Below are 20,633 nucleotides of genomic sequence, written 5' to 3' on the forward strand. Positions count from 1 at the left end.
GTGCTATATTACTGACTGCTGCAAATGTGTGTGTGTATGTGTGTGTGTGTGCTTTATTTATTTATTTATGTATTTATTTTATTTTATTTTTTATTTTTATTTTTTTTTTGGGGGGGCGGGGTGATTGTACTTCATTATTCAAAAGATGTGCTATATCAGATTAAAGTCCAGGTGTGAATTCACTGGTTCACACTTCTTCTTTTTCTGTCTTCCAGGTGCAACAATCGAACACAATGTGTTGTGATCACTGGGTCAGATGTCTTCCCCGACCCCTGTCCAGGGACTTACAAATACCTAGAGGTCCAGTATGAATGTGTTCCCTACAGTAAGTATACACTCTCCTGCCAGCTTTTACATGTTCTACCTGTGTGGGTGACGAGACAGTAATTAATCTGACAATGTCCTGGATTTTGTTCATTGTGAATGCCAAGCAACTGATTTATTTGGAGTGCCATTTGTTCAAGTCTTTCGGTGTCTTAAAATAGACAAAAATATTTTCTATGTTCTCAGTCTTATTATTAGTATTATATATTTCCACTATAGCAGTGCATCCCCATTTGTGTTTTGTTTACCTAGAGAAAGCAGATGAGATCATAGCCGGGGGTAGCATGCGAGGTATAATAGTGTTTCAGAATCTGGAAGAGAAGTGCCCCCCAAAATAGCTCAATAGCAAAACCGATATCAAAAAAGAAGGATGATGATCCCTTCTGGCACATTTGCTGAAAATGACTGTTTAAAGTAATCAATCAGACAGGGGAAAATAAGCATGAAAACAAGCCAGTAACTACATTTTTGCGCCGTGGTACCTAGTAACTGAGAACATCGACTGCGACGCGTGTGGCAGAGACAGATGATAATCAGCTCTGTTTATAGCCTCCCCATGTGCACATTTATCTTCATCTTTAAGAATAACTGTGACAGCCGCATTTAGCTCATCCTCCTACAATAAACACAATGGCAACAGCACTGCTCAGACACTTGACTGTTTAACAATCTCAGATAATATTGTGTTTATACCATATTTTGATTACGCTTTATGAGTCTATCATAAAAGGCAACACTCGTTGTCATTATAAGGGATATTCAGTAAAACTTTAAATCACCTTTCTCATCAATTAAGAAAAAAAGGTGGGAAATTGCTTCGGTACCTGTCAAAATTTTAATTTGTTAAATGGCCAAACATTATCATTATTATCACTACTACTATTACTACTACTACTACTACTTATTTCAGCTTTGGACAAAAGTTGACCTGTGTGAATTTATGCAACTGATCCTTGCATGACCTATGTATAGCTCTCTAAATCAAAGTTGTCAAAAACAGAAGTAGAAGCTGCAGTCTGTGTAGAGATGGTTTGCTCGCTCTTAGTGTCTGCAGCAACAAACAGGTGTGCCATAATGTTTGAAATGGTGAAACAAAAAGAAACGAAAAACATTCTCCTCTAAAAATATGGAAAACAGTTAGACGCGGCCTTTGAAGAACTGCAGAATGCTATTATTGCATGTCATTACATGAATGACACTTCTTCGTGTCTTTTGAAGTTTAGCTTTTACTCTGACAGCTGCACCACTTTTTCCTGCTCAACAACCTGCTATTAAGAGAAAAATGGAAAATGTTCTTCTGACTTTTCCAGGATCACTCAGGGTCTATGGTCTCCATTTGCTATCAAATGTTATCCATACACTGAGCAAGGTAATCTCTTGATTGGAGTTGAAGTTTGATGCTGACTGTACAATTGCTGAAATTATACCTTTTTGTTTCCATTTGTTTCTTCAGTGTTTTTTTTTTTTTTCTGTGATTGATCCTTTACTCCTACTCCCCACCGCACCCCATAAATGCTTCAAATTTTGCATCCTGGGTAATGGGTGGGGAGTTATACGCATGACTTTTAACAACAAGGAGGAGGTGTTTTTACTTATATTGTATCTACAGGTCATATCAAATTGGACCATGTATAAAATTTTTAAAAATGCTGTCAAGGTTAAAATTTTGCACACATCTTCCAGAACAATTAGAAATAGAACATTGTAATGTTTGATTCCATGTTTCATATGAATCTGCCCTCAAGCACAGTGTTCAGGTACATAATTTAAAAGATAAGAATGAAACAACCCATCTTCTTTCAGGAATCAGTTTTAGTGTGCAGCAGACCTAGTCATTTGTAATACATTTTCTTTTACATTTTGGCAGGCTATTTCCTACTATTGCTATTTTATGACCTTGGCAGTAAGATGGGGCATGATTGGTTAAAAAATAAAAAATAAAAAGCAGTTAGGTGCAGTTTATCCCTAAAAAGCCCACTGAAATACTTTTGGTATAATCTTTCACCCATCTGATAATAGGAAATTTATTTTGTATCACACTTGTTGTGATCTATTACTATTAATGACAGCTGGACAGCCATAAATCTGTTGCTAAACCCATCAAACAAATGGAATAAACTGCTTAACTATTGAAAGGAAAAATCACATCATGCCCCGAGAGAGAAGACTGACTCCTCTTGGTTTGCTCATATTAAGTATGGAGAAGTCAAAATCCAGGTAGGGTATAGTTTATTAAAATAATAATAATAATAATAATAATAATAATAATAATAATAATAATAATAATAATAATATAGTGCTAACATCTAGCAACATCTGTTACGGTTAATCCCCCTCTCCTCAAAGGCAGCATATATTCACAATTCAGTTTATGAGCAGTTAAATAGTACTAGATTTGGCAAGCTGCAAGGGGATATCCAGTGGGAAATGATCCAATGTTATAATCCTATTTGGTAGATCAATTAAAGGAGTAAGACATCTATGTTTGCAGCATTAATGGTTTCAACAATTTGTCATTTTTTTTTAATTTTTTTTCCTGTATTGCAAACACATGTTACCTAGGTCTTTTACTTTCCTGCAAAACGGTTCACATGCTGTATTATTTTGCCTTAACTACAGACCACAAATAGATATAAAATCCAAATTAGAAATATTAGAACTATTATAAAATTAAAATCATTATGTCAGCACAACCATGTAAACCTCATTCAGAATTCTTAGCAGAAACAAATGCATGTTGTTTAAAATGATTTGATTGGCAAGATTATCTAGTTATTACCTAACCATTTCAAAGCTAGCCAATGCTAGATAGCAATTTATCTAGCAAGCATTTCAACAAAGAAGTTTTAAATAAGTCCCTGAATATAACTGAATAGTGGCATTACCAGAGACAGACCATAACCTCAGTCAAAAAAATAATAAATGTCACAGAACAAGAGGATGTCTTGTCAGCCTAGCCAAAACACAAAAAATGTTTTTTATGCTTAGCTGTCTTTTATGCTTAACTTCATCAACTCTACTTTGTAAAGTTGTCACTAAACTCGTTTTACACACTGACTGCAAGCTATTGTAAACACAGCTAGCAAGCAATAGCACCTTCACCTATAGCTAGCTAGCTCTTGCGCAACTTGCTGTGCGAGAGCAAGGGAGAGCAAATAACAAGCTTATTAGAGTATAGTATACAGTCCAACAATAAGTTAATTACAGCAGGTGCTATATATTTATTGCTGTATATTAACTTTGGCCATTTACCAACATGGAAGTTCCTACTTGCACGTTGTGCAGAAAATGCAGGTGGACTAGTTATCAGGCTAGCCAGCCGGCAGATTGTACTTTACTGGTTTCACGGCAGAGGGGGTGCTACTGTGCACCCGGCTGTGGTGATGGAGGACAGGCCTCGTCTTTGACAGCCAATATTGGTGGAATTACAAGCCACAATGTGCAGGTGGCTGTGGTGCAGTCGCTGCTGCTGCTGCTACCCTGCTGTTGGTCTTGTGTGGATGCGGTGCTGTGGCTAACAGTTACCTTAGCCTCTTCCGTGCTGGTGCTATCCCATGACTGTGCTTTTTAAAAGCAAGAAATTGAAAGATACATTTTCACGAATGGCTGCTTCCTTCACGTTAAAGCAAGGTTATATCAATCAAAGTGGTCCCTTGCTACCTGTCACTAATGCCTTCAATGATTGGCTGCTTCATATTCCTCACCACCAACCAAAACCAATTTTTATTCAATTGAAAATTATCATTGTATATTGTATATTGGCTTATATTAATTAAAACAGTTTTTTATTTGTTTACTTTTAGCCATTTTTTGGGCGCCTTTTTGTCGTGGGCCAGTAGGTACATGCCCAGCTGGCCCATGCGTTAATCCATCCTTAGGTTGCATTATATAAAACCTTTCAAGATAAACAAACAATCACATCCCCCTTAAGCATGCATAGAACCCTCCTCATCTCAAAGGTAGAGTGAAGATCGATCGGACGCATGCTGTTTAATTAGATAAGTCAATTCACAGTACAGGAACACCTTGATGAGTTGAGTCAATTTGCAGTACAGGAACACCTCCTAATATGTCAGAATAAATGGATCTAGAACATTTGTCTAGTTTAGCATCCAACATGTCCCTATATTTAATCAGGGTGTATTAATACACAAGATAAACTTTTCACTTGATCGTATTTATTTGTTTAAAGGAATGTGCTAATTATTAATGAATTCCCTTCAAGGGATCGCTTTCTGTGTTCTTTTCTAAGCGACATGAAAGGAAACCAACTTCTTTTTGCACAAAAGCAAATATTGCAAACCCCACAAAACATGGCTCAAGAAACAATCTGTCCTTACCATTCACATTCAGAAATGTGCTGTGTAATTCATATAGTTATGGTTCTTATTGGAACCCTCTTTTCTAACTGGATAGCTTAGCTTATTTTCTTTAACGTGACCACAATACATATGTTCCCATGATCCTCTTGTACACCCCCCCCCCCCCCCCCACCCCAACCACCACCAGCACCACCACAATCTAGCATAGCTTATCTTGAGAGATGTACTCATTTGGTAGTTTATATCTGTGGTGAGGCGCAAAATATGAACCATTAGCTTTCTTCCGTTCTTGTCATATAATAGCCTCTCGAATACGCCGCACTGATTGCCTTAAAACATGCAACATAAGAGTGAGGGAGTGCCTTCATCAAGAATATTGTGTACATGTTCAAAACATGTTAGCACTGATTTCTTTTTTTGAGCCGTTGTTATGCCATCTCATAAAAATGCAGAGATATGCTAAGATATGCTAACTGCCTTCTGAAGCAATCAGATGTCATTTTATTCCATGCCATGTATTTCGGCACTCAACCATGTTCCTAACTGCACTACAGAAATAAAGCTTTATATCTATGAGGGGGAAAAAACATCATTTGTTTGCCAATGTTAATCAATGTCCATTCAAGCAAGTGGAGTTTCACTCCCACAGATTTGCCATTATACTTCTCTTTTTTCCCCTTATATTATACGCTCATAGTTGACTCATTGGCATTATTTGCTAATTGAGTTGCTGCCCTACTGTCTATTACTGAGAAAAACAACAAAGTACTTAGGAATGCTGGAGTCACTGATTGTGCCTGTCATCTTGACAGGCCACAGTGAGGGGCATAATGTCTGCATATATATGACGCATTGCCAACCTCTTCCCTGACTACAGTAAAGTACGTTCATGAAAAATCTGAAACATTAATGTATTCATTGAATATTTTGTGTAATAGTGTACATTGAGAAAAGAAGAGGAGTAATCATTTCACTTCACTGGAGATAAAGTTGTGCACATGTGTATTAAGTATGGAATTAATGAACAACTAATCGCAAGGGCACAATATGAAACTACAGAGTTATCGGGGTTGTTCTAAATGTTGCTGAATGTACAGTTTAAAAGGGGTGGGAGCATCTGAGCTGTCTTGTGAATGACCTTTTTTATGTTTTTTCATTCCCTTTTCCCTTGTACAGTCTGCAGAAACCTTTCTTTCCAAACTGCTTTGTACAATCTTCTGTCTAGAACTGGTTACTGGTTGCAAGATTTTTTATTTATTTATTTTTTCACTAACATCTACTCAAGACTCCTGTCTCCTTTCCTTTCCAGATTCTCTCCTCCTGTTCTCTCACCAGCAAATTACTTAAACTGAAATTGTTTTGTTCTGTGTTTGATTTCTTTGGCAGCCAGAATCCAGCTCACTCATTTGCACTCTCCTCACTGAGCATGCCTGATGTCTTTACATCAAAAATAAAAATGTAAAAATGGCATTGATTACAATTAGATGTTTCTCTGATATTAACTCTTATCTTTCAGAATATGCATGACGGCTAACTCAAACAATGTATGTTGAGGTGACGTGTCCATAATTTAGATGTTTTACAGAATGACTGTTTTGTCATGAATTCTACATGCTTTAATTCAAGGGCAAGAATGGATTAGTGGCGTAGTTGTAGTGTTGAATGAAGATGCAAAAGATGATTACAAAATGTAGGTCCATTTCTATGAATAAATTTTGGGGTTTATTTCTTAGAATCAATTTTAAATGGTTTGTTACTGACATTTTTATATGTAAATTCTAAAAAGGCTATTCATAAAAGCTATTGTGAATGTTGTGATGGCAGGGGCTAAAAGCACACCATCTTTTTAGTGCATTTCATAAAGACATTTTTAAAAAGATTTTATTATCAAAACTTCCTCAATTATATATTCTGTGCGTATATGCATGTGTGTTCGTGGTATGAGTGTGGTTAATAAAATTCAAATGCAATTGTAAAAATAGCATCCGTTCAGGCCCTTCTGGGAAGCATGTCCAGCTAAAGCACTAGTCAGCATTAGTGCAGCAGCAACATACCTCGCAGCCTGAAATTAAATCTGACTGCACCAGTGTCAACTACGCCAGTGTCAACTGTAGTCAGGAGCCCCCCCCCCACACCCCCCCCCCCCCCCAGGGCATTGCACATTTGGCACATAATGCTTCCCATGGAAGGACGGTTTCGGTTGACAGAGTTCCCCCTGCCTCATTTTGCAAGAGCAGTACCTGCAGTCTGCCTGCGCCGCTTGTGCATAAAGCGTAGTCCTCCGATGCAACAGCTGCACAACCCAGCTAGCGTATAGCAGAGTGAAAATTGGACGTTCACTGCAGAGGACACTGCTGTGCTAGTCCGTGCTGTCCTGAATTTTTGGAGGCTATTGCAGCACTGAAACAGGCCAACACGTGGTTGGTATGTTGATTATTTATGTAATTTAATATAATATAAAAGTGAATACAGACATAAAGAAATAGTTTATCTGTTCCTCTGTGTGAAATGTATTTCGGTGCACTTCTGTTGTAACACATCAGTCTGAATGTTAAAAATGTTCACTGGTTATGGTGATATATAAGGTAATATACCATGAGGAATAAAACAATAATACCCTCACTTTTATCATCACGACAAGAAAACTGCCATCACTTTGGAAAACACAGACATCTTGGCTTTTATGAATAAGCCTGATTGTGTTTGAATCCATATATCATTAGATGACGTGATTGCACTGTTTGAATATTGCTGAATTTTAATGAGACCTTATATGATATGAATTTATAAAATTTGATATACTTAACCAATAGAGACAAATCTTTTCTTACTTTTCCCCTCCATATTTTGTTACTCAGTGCTGTATGGTGGCAACCTTTGGTATCTATGAAAACCGGCTCTACATTATGGCCCAGATTCAGTCAACTTATATAATGCTGACTGATATTCAGACATTGATCATTTTGGTGATCTATCTATCTATCTATTTACACACACACACACACACACTTATATAAGTAATATAGTTTGGGTCATGTCTGTTAGATGAGTGCGAATGAGTTGGAGACATTTTCTTGAACTTGAGTACATAAGATGCTTCAGAATTAATTCTGCTGCTGTTATCAGCAGTTTACATTATCAATGAAGACACATGAGCAAGTGCCTGTAGCAGCCATACATAACCAAACCATAACACCTACCTTGTTTCACAGATGAGGGGGCTGCTTTGGATCCCAACTGCTAAGAAAAATATTTATTGGTCCCAAACATTATGGAGCTCCCCGCACACACACACACATACACACACACACACACACACAAGTGCGGACACATTAATAATCAAATGTATGGTGTGTCAATTACTTTTTAATATGTGCCATCCCCCAAAGATGAGTAAATAAATCATGCTGATGTTGCCTAATGTGCTGATGCTCATACTGATAGGCAAGGAATATATACGTAAATCAATACAGTGCCACAACCTTAAATGTGATCCAACATCCACCACTTCCAGTGTGTAAGATCAATGTCTTTTATATGAGGTGACAGCTCAGCTTTACCAACCCTTCATTTTAATAACATGCTAAAGCAAGGGGATCATAATTTATAATACAGATGTCCAAAACCATGACAAGAGGTTTTGGACATCTGAAGAACACTTTTGGCAGATCTTGAAAGCCAGTCACCATTTGATCTCCCTTACCTGTCGCTGCGTTACAGCTACCCTTCTGTTCTTAACCACCAGCTAATTTCAGCACACACTGGGATAACTTGCACACACTTACAGACGGTAATTAGTTCTAGCATACTCAATGAACTATGATGTCCAGCTTGGCAAGGGAAGCTCCCTAGTACTTGACCTCTTGCATTATAATTATGTGCACCATCACTCAGTAGTGGCATCATTTAAAAATGTGTTGAAACATGCTATGTAAATGACCCATAAAGTACACACGCACACACAAACACTCGCACATGCACACACACATGCACACACATTTATGGGTACATGGTGCACCCATAAACCTGTAGAAATGCATTGTACCTTTAGGCCTGGAATGAGTCTTGACATTCCCTACAAAGCACACATTTGTCCTCATGAGTCTCATCCAATGTTACATGCTACGTGCAAAGTGGTAGTATGATTGAATCTGGGCCATTGTTGCTTCAAAAGCCCAGGCAATATACCATTTTGAAAATTCACTGATACACAGTTTTTTTTAGTATCAATGTGCTTTGCATTTTAATTAGTTGTTTTTTTTCCAAGTATCAAAAATAATCAATTCGTTTTGAAGGTGAATAATGTGGTGGTAAGTGACTATTTAAGTGAGCCAATTTTCTTTGAAAAAAATACATGAGTGGGTGGTAGAACTTTTTGTATGAGTGTTATATCGAGTGGATATTTTAATATCACAGCCACCATAGGACTGCAAGCCACAAACTCAAACTTACACGACGTGATCAAGTAGTTTTTACCTTGGCACTCATGTAATTAGGAGTTGAACAAACATGACTTTGAGTGAACAGGTTGACTCCAAGGTTAGAAATTTATGTTTTCCTATGCTGCTAAAAACAGGTAACCTATGATTTACCAGTCATTTAAACAGTGTTGCTTCATCAGCTGAAGGAGTAATAGTCCACACTGTATAAACAGTAGAAAATATAGAGTGTTAATTGTTATTGCTTGCACTTAACTTCTCAGATTCAAAAAGTATGTTTACAGGCTTTGGCTTGCAGCCAATTCATATAAATTCTAGACATTGAAACACATTGCTTTGTGGTTGTTATCAAGAACTCCACGACTACTCTCCATGTGCGTATTGCAATACAGAAAAGACATCGCTGTAATGTTTGTAACAATACCAATACAATAAATGTTTTGGCATATCATTATATTTGGCATATTACTATTACTGTAATAATACGCTTGATCTATTGTACATTTTTTTACTTAAAGTTGTATTTATTTTAATTCAAAATATGACATTTGGCCACACCAAAGCCAACATATCTTGTTTGGTTTATTTTATCATTTGTTTCAGGCTGCACTATGTTGCTTGTATATCATAATGAGTTAAAGAGAGAATGTGTTGTTCTAATTTTGCCATCCATTTGAAGCAAATATTAAATGCTTTAGCGTTCTCTTGATAGGCGGGTGTGTCACTTCTTATCTCTTGACCCTGCTAACAACAGCAGAGGGCTTTGTCCGGATGTCATGACATTGTACATGTTTTCATTGGCCTCGGCCTCCTAACCTGATCTTCTCTTCATGTCAGGGGTCGCCTGCTGTGTCTAATGTTAATTCACTTTCTCTTTGTTTTCCCCTTGCCAAAATAGGTATCTTTGTCCTTGTCTCATATCATATGTTACTGAGTGTGTAACCATAGCGATGATAGTTAATTCATGTTAATCTCTTTTTTTTCCTTGCACTCCTTTTCATTCTCTCTTCCAACGCTTAAAATAGAAGTGGAGCAAAAAGGTAAATAACTGACACGATCCAAACCCTAGCTCCTTGTTTTGTGGCATATGGTTGTAAACCTTCCTATCCCTACTGGTGTTCTGATCCTAGCAGGCAGTAGAAAAAAAAAAAAAGAAAAAAAAAAACTCTTCAGAACTGTAAAAGGTCAGTAAACTGTAACCATGGAAGTAAAATTATTAAGAATCTGATAATGCACTGGCAGCATAAAGAAGTAAATGGGGTGTAGTGACTGGACTCCTTAGGGGTTCTTTTTCCATACCCCTGGGTGCTTTCTCTTGTTAGCACAATCTCATTTTGCCTGGCTTCTCAAACCCTCTCCATAGCATGTCATGGTAACAGGGTTTCTCAGCCTTTTAGAGCTCGCTGCTTCTACTGTCTTTCTCTCTGCCCTCTCCCTCCCCTCAGTCCCGCCACTTCTTCTCTGCACCTTTGATTCTTTGTTTTGTGTTTCTGAAAAAAAAAAAAAAAAAATCAAAGTAGAGTTTTCAACATTTATATAAAATTTAAAAGATGTGACATTTGCACCACTTGTAACAAGCCTGTCTGATACAAGATAAAAGGTGGTGTAATCAAAAAGTGTCACACAACCAACATTTACAGACATACTGAATTGTGCTCTTTAAACCACCCTTTGTCACAAACTGTTTTTATTTGGCTGCTTTTATTTACAGGGCAATTGTTTTCTTTTTTTTTTTTTTTTTCTATTTTCCCCTCCTTTTAGTTTCAGTGTCTGTACATAAGTCCAAGAAGCAAGACCTCAGTGTTTCAGAAATTTAATATATTATTTTATATAATATTAATTGTTTAATACTCCTTTTTTTCCATGCACAAAACCAAACTCCAAATACTGCTTGAGAATATCTGTCATTTGTAGTCCATTGGCCACTGAAATAATTTTTTTGTCCCATTTTTCTTGGACAGCACAATTTCCAAGACAATTAAAAAATACAAAAAAACAATATAGACCTCCAAGTGGCCTGTTTCAATATATGACTGCTCATTGATGTTTCGTTTACTTAAATTTGTCTCTTGTTTTACTCTCCCCCATTACTAGTTTTTGTTTGTCCTGGAACACTGAAAGCAGTTGGAGATACTTCCTTTCTGTACGAGGCGGAGCAACAAGCAGGAGCATGGTGCAAAGACCCCCTTCAAGCGGGGGACAAAATCTATTTCATGCCCTGGACTCCTTATCGCACAGATACGCTTATTGAGTATGCTTCACTTGATGACTTCCAAAATACTAGACAAACCACAACGTATAAACTTCCTCACCGGGTGGACGGCACTGGATTTGTGGTGTATGACGGTGCAGTGTTTTTTAACAAGGAACGGACCCGAAACATAGTCAAGTTTGACCTGAGGACCCGGATCAAAAGTGGGGAGGCCATCATCAACAATGCCAACTACCACGACACCTCGCCCTACAAGTGGGGGGGGAAAACTGACATCGACTTGGCCGTAGATGAGAATGGCCTGTGGGTCATCTATGCCACAGAGCAAAATAACGGGATGATGGTCATCAGCCAGTTGAACCCTTACACCCTCAGGTTCGAGGCGACCTGGGAGACGACGTATGACAAGCGTTCGGCCTCCAACGCCTTCATGATCTGCGGAGTCCTCTACGTAGTGAGGTCCACGTACGAGGACAATGAGAGCGAAGTCAGCAAGAGCCTGATCGACTACATTTACAACACCAAACAGAACCGGGGCGAGTACGTGGATATTCACTTTCCCAACCAGTACCAGTATATTGCAGCTGTGGATTATAATCCCAGAGATAACCAGCTATATGTGTGGAATAATTATTACATATTGAGGTATAATCTGGAGTTTGGACCCCCGGACCCCGCACAAGGTAAATAATTTTTTTTTTTTTTTAACTTTCATTCTTGCATGGGAAAAAAATGTGTGTTTTGACCTAGTAATATGAACAAGCATTCAGTGTGTGCCCCACATCCCTTTAGTATTCCCCCTCTTGCATTTGGCCATGTTACAGATGACTGATTTTTAATTTAGAATCAAATACATGTTAGATATGTAACAGGAGCTCGTTGGGTATAGTAGGGATGGCAGACTGAAGTAATACAGCTCAGCAGTAAACAAAATCACCAACTCAGTTACCATATCATAAGGGATCAGTGCCCAGGGATTTCTGCGAGTCGACAGTGTTTACAGTACCCCGCACACCCTTTGCGCTAATACCCATGGGGTGAGACTATGAGCTCTGCTCGCGAGGAGATTTAACCTCATCAGGCTGAATCCTACCTGCCCAGGCAGGTGTGCTGTCTGCCTCGGGGGCAACAATAGGTCTCGCCCGCTAGTGCAGAGCCCGGAGTCCCTTTAGGCCTTTGAACAAACAGTTAACACTTACAGGGTAGTGTGAAGTGTGGCGTGTCCTAGGGAAGAAGCACCAGACTGTGCAGAGAAACGAGATCAATCAGGGTCATGCCAGAGGAGAGGTTTTTAATTTAGCTCTCAAGAACTGAAATGAGGCAGACTTAACACCAGATAGTCTCTATACCAGGGGTATAATAACCATAATTACTATACGTAATCCCTTCTCACCCAAAAGCCAGATTCCAAGGAATGCAGCATGTACCGAGTCTGGAGGTCAAGAAACTGTCCTCAGATTGTCACACCACAGCATATTATTCATGTATTTACTTGACAACTTTTATGTTTCTGAAAATCTCCTGATTCAGTCCAGGCAATGTATCTTGGACCCCACTCTGTTGGAGAATTGGTATTTGACAGGTTCAGCGACAGGTATTGAAAAAGTTGATTTCATTTAAATATTTGCAGCATAACTAAAATTAAAGTTGAAGTGTTGTAATGCAATAAGATAAAATGTACTTCATATCACAAACACCAAACTGCATGTTCTTATGTACATCTCCATAATTCTGAAACCACATTATTATTACCTAGGCATAGCATTGGTGTGTATGAAAACGCTGCTGACTTATGGAATTAAAACACCCATAGTGTTAAGTTGTTTTATTCATACCATTTATCTATTAAAGCCTGAGCACGTAAATCTTGTTAATGAATCACATTTAATTAGGCATTGAAACAGTCTCACACATCTAAACAAATATGTGTGGACAAATCGATGAAAAGTGTGTGCACTATTGCAATTGGGAAGTCAATATAAGCCACAACATTTGTTTGCTTCCGTTAATGACCTCCTGACATATCATAGGTACATACTAGTTATCAATTCAATTTGATTCAGTTCAATTCTTATTAATGTGATTTAAATTTGGCACAACAGGGAAAGATAATAGACCAAATACATTTAATGCAATACATAAATATAATACATCAAAACTATCCAGCTAGAATATCAGCTGGTGGAACTGGCCAATTACTTTTTTTTTTTTTTTTTGGGGGGGGGGGGTTATTTGCTCAATAATTGACTGAAGCCATTCTGTCATTTAATTTAATTAATTTCATCTGTAATTAGTGGCAGATTATCTATGGGAAAATGTAATTATCGTAAGTCACTGATTTAAAATAAAAATGAAGCTTCTGCTCATGATAATGTAAAAGTAGACTCAATACAGCAAATCATAATGACTGCACATTATATGTATCTGGATAGCATTGACAGTGATGATGACAATTAGGTTTCAAAATGGACAGTGCTTAATTTTCGCAACATTAGCTTTATTTTCATATTTCACAAGTGATGATTAGTGCTTCCACATACGTATATTTTTACAGTGGTTTTCAGAAATCTTTGAAAATGGCCATCCCACTCTGTACCAAATGTTATCTATTGAGAGTTGAATTAATACTTAGAGTTGAATTAACCCCAGACATTTTACTGTGTAAGTACACAATTATTACTGTCAGCATAGTGTATTCATGAATATGTCTGTATAATATTGTTATTTGAAGAGATGTATTTCTTGCATTGCAATAAGACATCTGTGTGGGTTCATTATCCTTGTTTGACTATTGAACTAATGTTCACAGCACTTTAGAAGCACTTTCATAAGGATACAAGTCATTTGGCTTATGCTGTTTGGTCTCATTCTGGCATTGCTATGACACATTAACTGTAGCATAAACATAATTCACATGATGAAAATTAATTATGCATTTTAGGACTGTTTATTATTACTATATTACAATTTGGTGTATAGCTATTATAAGGCATATAATTTAGAAACCAGTGTTTCTAGTGCTTTGATTTATTTTATTTTTTTTCAGTTTGATTTTCTTTGGATGTTATCTGGTCATCTGCTTTTTCATATGCACTTGCCAGGGCAGAGAATAGCTTATTTTCATTTATCTTTATAAAAAGACAGCTTGTACATTGTTTTGCTTCACACTGAGGCACACTGAAATCCATATGTAAAATGGCATATAGCTCCATAATATTAGGGAAAAGTCATATATTTTTTTATTTGGCTCTACCCTCCACAATTTTACATTTGTAATCAAATGTTAAAGTGCAGATTCTCAACTTTTATTAAGTGGTATTTTTCTACATTTTGGTTTTACTATGTAAAGCTTACAGCACTTTATTACACATAGTCCCACCATTCCTGGGCATCATTATGTTTGGGACAATGTAGTCAGGGGTGTTCAATTGCTCCCTTGGCTTTTGATTGCCTTATATATGTTTTTGACATTGTCAAAATTAGGACTAGAGTTGTGCCACTGAAAGTAAAAGAAGCCATTATATGAGGCTGAGAAATAAGAATAACACAGCCAGAGACATAGGCCAAACCTTAGGCTTACCAAAATCAATTGTTTGGAACAGCATCAAAAAGAAAGAGAGCACTGGTAAGCTCTGTAATCGCAAAAGGCCTGGTCGGCTAAGGAAGACCTCTATGGTCAATGACCAAAGAATTCTCACAATAATGAAACAGCCCCAAACGCCTGTCCAACAGATCAGAAACACTCTTCAGGAGGCAGGCGTGGATGTGTCAGTGACTGCTATCCACAGAACTGACAGAACTACAGAGGCTATACTGCAAGATGAAATCCACTAGTTAGCCACAACAACAGGATGACCAGGCTACAGTTTGCTAAGAAGTACCTAAAAGAGCTTGCAGGGTTCTGCAAATGTGTTTTGTGGACATATGAGGCTAAGATTGACTTGTATCAGAGTGATGGCAAGAGCAAAGTGTGGAGACCAAAAGGAAGATCCAAAGATCCAAAGCAACCCCCCTCATCTGTGAAACATGGTGGTGGGGTTTTATTGTTTGGGCATGTGTAGCTGCCACTGGTACTGGCTCACTTGTTTTCATTGATTATGTACTGTAACTGCTGATAGCAGCAGCAGAATTAATTCTGAAGTGCACTGATGCATCTTATCTACTCAGGTTCAATCAGATGGCACCAAACCCATTGGATAGTGTTTCATCCTATGACAAGACAATTATCCCAAACGTACTGCTAAAGCAACAAAGTGGTTTTTCAAAGGCAAAAACTGGAAAATTCTTGACAGGCCACCTGATCACCCGATTCAAAACATGCATTGCATATGCTGAAAAGAGACCTTAAGCAAACTAGCCCCTGGAACAAGCAGGAGCTAAAGACTGCTGCAGCAAAGTCCATGCAGAGCATTATCAGAGAAGATACTCAGCACTTGGCGATGTCTATGGGTGACAGACTTATTGCAGTCATTGCATGTAAGGGATATGCAACTAAACATGGCTTATTTTATTTACATGACATTAATATGTCCCAAACATTATAGTGCCCTGAAATGGGGGGCTATGTATAAATAGTGCTTTAATTTCTACTTGGTGAAGCCAAAGTGTAAAAATACCCTTACATAAAAGCTAAGAACGTGCACTTTAAGCTCATATAAATTGTTTGATTACAAATCTAAAATGAAAAATATGCCTTTGTCCCAAACATTATGGAGCTCACTGAATATATCAGAACAAAAATGCAGTGAAACAATCTCCCACGCGTTCTTCATTATTGCAGGCAAATATAATTTCACTTGAGTTGACTATATTGTGTAGCACGTGCCGTCAAATGGGTACGTATTATATATCCAAGAAATAACTTATACATTCCCCTACCCACTTTAGGGGCCATGTATCATTTTCCAGTTACTCACCCCCCATTAAACTGCAGATTTGTAATCACTAATATCACAAATGGTTCTCCTTTTAATGTAGCTGTATGTCCTAATTATGGATCTGTTTCAAAACAAATGCACCAGGGTGTTAAAAAAAAAAAAATGAAAATCACATGCTGCACATGCACATACCCAATGCACCAGGAATAGAAATGCAACCGGAGTGAATTGAATGGCTGAATTGAATATGTATAACAAAGCCTGCAGTGGTCCAAGGTGCTCTGAATCAGAATTGTAAATGCTTCTCTGTACATGCCCCAAGTTATGCAGGATCAAAGATCAGGGTTCTGGGGAAAATGTTAAAGATAGCACTGTTTGTATGAACAATATTAAGTGAATGTGCAATGCATCGAAGTGGATACAATGTGAAAGAAATGTACTGATGTGGAAAATTACCATTGTTATTCTTTCTGTCTCAGGTGTGTATATGTACACGAGCGCTTCTGTCACTGCTGTTGCTGATAGCGTCCTCCATTGTTCTCTATAGTCATATGTCCTTGTCCCTACAGATGAGTACTGGTATGTTTGGCAGAGATTTGTGTCTGGCCTCTGATCAAGGTAGACTTTAGGATACTGAATGACAGTGCCCACAGACTCTTATTTATGATTCAGCACCCAGCAGCAGTCCTTTGGAGCTTTACCTCTACATTCATAATTAATTTATTAATTTCTTCTTTAGCACTCTGCATTGATTGGAAGAACATTTTTATCCTATGATGAGCAGAGCCCTTGTGTGCAATCCACCTTTCTGTGGATTGCACTAATGGCACAGAAGTCAACACCTATGTGCAGTTCTGAAAGCTTCGGGATAGGTTTATTGGTGAAATAGAGTTTACTTATATATTTTCTTCAGAGGTTCAAGGCCAGATCTACAGAGATTCACAGTACTAGCATTGCTGCAATGATTTGCTTCTATTTAGCCAGAAGAGCATTTGTGAGGGTGGGCACTGATTGGGCAATTCGGCCTGGCTCATAGTTGGCTTTTCCTGTTGTTGATGGATGGGGTTAAGGTCAGGGCTCTGTGCAGGCCTTCCACTGTTCAAGTTCTTCCACACCATTCTTGACAAAAACTCATCTATATGGACCTCGTGTCACGGAACGGGTATGTAGGACCCAAACGCTCCGTTCCGAGACACCTCGCTGTGTATTGCCTTGCTGAAACAGGAATGGCCCTTCCCAAAACTGTTGGGGAAGTACAGAATTATGTAGTATGTGATTGTATGCTGTAGCATTAAGATTTCACTGGAACTAAGGTAGCCCAAACCACGAAAAGCAGCTCCAGATAATTTAGGTCATATACTGTGTGTGCAGGAGCCCTGTAAGATTCCAAGGGCCCTGACTGACACACACAAAAAATTAAAAAAATATATATATAGTATACATACACACATTTTATAGCTAGCTATCTGTCATAACAAACATTCTGAGACCATTCAGTCGTAAAAACCTAACTGGATTTTAATATTAGGCAACGTGAGTGACGGTGAACCAAGCATTAAACTAGCTTGCTACCTAGCCCGGTCAAGAGAGGAGCTAGAAAGAAGCATTCATTGCTGAGTGGTACAGGGTTTCTGACATTTGCTGGAATGCTGAAGTAATATTTTGATTGGCTAAAATTATGCCTTTTGTTGGTAAGCTGTTGCATAAGCAGGATGTTGACCTCAGGGCTGGGCATTAAGCAGTTTCAATGCCTTTCGCAGAGAAAAATCGCCCTCAGCTTCCTTTCGGGCAGTGTACTATGTCTGCATCAGGCATTCAGACTGCATAATGCCCAGCCGCTTAGTCATACTGTTGTAAAGATTTTGCTGAACGTTAAACGAAGATAATGCGTTGGTAAAATGTTTGATTCGGATCTGTAAATGGCCCAGGCATTACCAAATGCACACTCAAGAAAAGTATTTCACGGCATCAAATAGACTGCTTGCATAATTTGTATAGTGTGTATGGACCTACAGTGGTTCAAACCAGTGGTTTGGTAGTCACATACAATTTATGAAAAGCTCCTTGCAAACAGTTCCCAACCACAACAATAGCATGCACATACAAAACCACACCGAAGAAAAGTAGAATAGATGTTGGAAGTCACAGTGGTGACTCTCAACTTTTTGTGTTTGCCTTTTGTATGAGTAACCTTAAAGAAACATAAAAAAGTGTTCAAAGATAGATTTGTTTGAAGGAGAAATATTAACCTACCTCCCTCTAATGAGCATGTTGTCAATACACAAACATTTTGAAGGGCAATCAGCAAACACAAGAATGTGGAAGCTAATAAACCAATAGGTGCACATCAACTGCAGGAATTCTTCCAATATGTGGGCCATGTAAGGTAAATGATTGCATAGCCCCATACCAATTATAATGTGGTTGCATTTTCCCAGTATCTGCAGACATGTACTCATTATACTTTTTACTGCAGTTATTATGTTAGTTATGTTACTGTTATTTTTAGTGCTGTTATGGTACAGAATTTGTGTGTAGTGTCATGAAGCTTATTCTCTCATCTTATTCCTAGAGTCTGGTCAGGCTCATTATAATTTTCACTGTACTCACTCTTCCATCCTATAATATTATACTACCAATTTGTGTTTTTTAAATAGATATTTTAAGTTTTTTGTCAACTTCAGATTTACACTGCAGGTTTATGAAGGGTTAACTGTTTTGCAAATAATTTCTTATGAAGCAGATGGTTTATTCATTTCTTTCTTTGCTTGATTCATTTTTTGGATTCCCTGCAGAGATACCTGGCATCATTTTGATCTCAGAAACAAAGTTTTAAGTTCTTAAGCCACTATTGTCTTATTCCAGTAGCTATTACGCCACCATGAATAGGTGCTTGCCACCTGGAACATGCATTTCTCAACTGATAAAGGCTTATGGGGCTCTTGCATGGAAAAGAACAAAAAAATATTTTAAAAGAGTTTTGCTTCCCAAAGCAAAGTTTTCAGAGTGACAACTGGAGCAGGACCAATACGTTTTATGTGTTTTAAATAAATTAAATCATATGTTTCATTTTTTTTAAAAATTTAATTAATAGATTTTTTAATCACTTGAGCAAAACATTACTCATTTGAAAACTCGTACCTTCCTCTTGACAACTGCAGCAGTTAAGCATAATAATAAGGGTACACTTGCTGTCAGTTCTAATTTCTTCACTTTAGTGCTGAGTGCTGAGCCCTAGTGAAGTCTAATCATTGTTGTTATTGGGGTTGTTAACCTGCTGACTACAAGAGACAGGTGTTTTACTCCCATCTGTCTTTTCACCAATTATTGTCTTGATTCAACTAAAACAAAGCCCTGTATGCTCATTGGCAGGGCTACAGATATTGTTTCCGGGATTGCAAGTAGGGTGTGATCATATAGAGGCCATAAATACGGTTGTTCTGAGTATCTCAATAATTTATAAGATCTCTGTTTCACAGCCTCTCATTCCATGACACCTAATTGAAGGCCTGTCTTGGCTGAAGTGTCAGACAGCCATGTTAATTGAGGATTGTGTTTCTTTGTTCCCAGCCTGCTTGATTGCCTCAGTTGCAATCAAAAGAATCATAACTGGGGGGGAGTTGTGGGGAAAAGTGTGAATAGGCACTCGTTTAGATTGAGCTGAAATATTTTGTATTGCTGGTGGTCAGTTTTGATGCATGAGTTGGTTTAGGTTTGTCATTTAAACGATCGATGAAGTCCCACCGTGGTGACTCTGCTACTCTCTGTGATTAAGTTTGAATGATCATGTTTATACATGAAATGTCTGTCTATAGGTAATGAGAGTTAATGAATTTTGAAATCTTTCATAACAGAACTACAGTGTGTATCCTGCGTACCTGTTTACTGCTCACTGTAGCCCTGTAAGTCCACAGCACAACTGGAAAGCATTATCATTATCACTAGAAACATTATTAAATAAGCACAATGAATCAGGGAAGGAAATTAGCAGTTGGAAAAAATAACTCCCTAGGCATATTCTAGAAGGTTACAGAGGTTCCAAGTAATGCTGCTGCTGACTTGTAAAACAAAACATCAAAGAGGCACAATTTTTCACAGTTTAACTCACCAATTAAAGAATTACAGCAATCCAATACAAGTAGCCTGCTGGAAACATTTATAAAAACAGCGCACATGGTGATCACCCTGTAGACATGGTGAAAATGATAACCCAAATGTCAAAACATGTTTGCCGGTGTTTTGTGGTGTGTTTCATTTTTTCTTTTCATAAATTCATATGCAAAGTTAAATTATTCATCCCTCCCCCCCCTTCCTTGTTTTACTACCCCTGAACTGAACAGACTCAAAACCAGCCATGTATTTCGTCAAGATGTTATATGTGATAGATAGGAAATTGTCATGATCACTGAATGTTAGAGGCCTTATCAGCATGTTGCTATGCTGCTCTGTTTTCTAATGA

The 20,633-nt window shown here is 37.9% G+C and overlaps 1 protein-coding gene across 19 annotated transcripts in view; it reads left to right on the top strand.

Moving 5' to 3' along the window:
• The window catches only part of adgrl2a (adhesion G protein-coupled receptor L2a), a 114,490-nt gene that overhangs the window by 59,541 nt on the left and 34,316 nt on the right, over positions 1-20,633 (top strand). For all 19 annotated transcript variants that reach the window (XM_064333404.1, XM_064333405.1, XM_064333406.1 and 16 more), the window contains exons 4-5: positions 216-325; positions 11,180-11,980. In XM_064333404.1, coding sequence (XP_064189474.1) covers positions 216-325; positions 11,180-11,980 — 911 coding nt within the window. The remainder of the gene's footprint in view (positions 1-215; positions 326-11,179; positions 11,981-20,633) is intronic.

This window comes from Anguilla rostrata, chromosome 4 (genome assembly GCF_018555375.3).
Source record: "Anguilla rostrata isolate EN2019 chromosome 4, ASM1855537v3, whole genome shotgun sequence".
Lineage (NCBI taxonomy): Eukaryota > Metazoa > Chordata > Actinopteri > Anguilliformes > Anguillidae > Anguilla > Anguilla rostrata.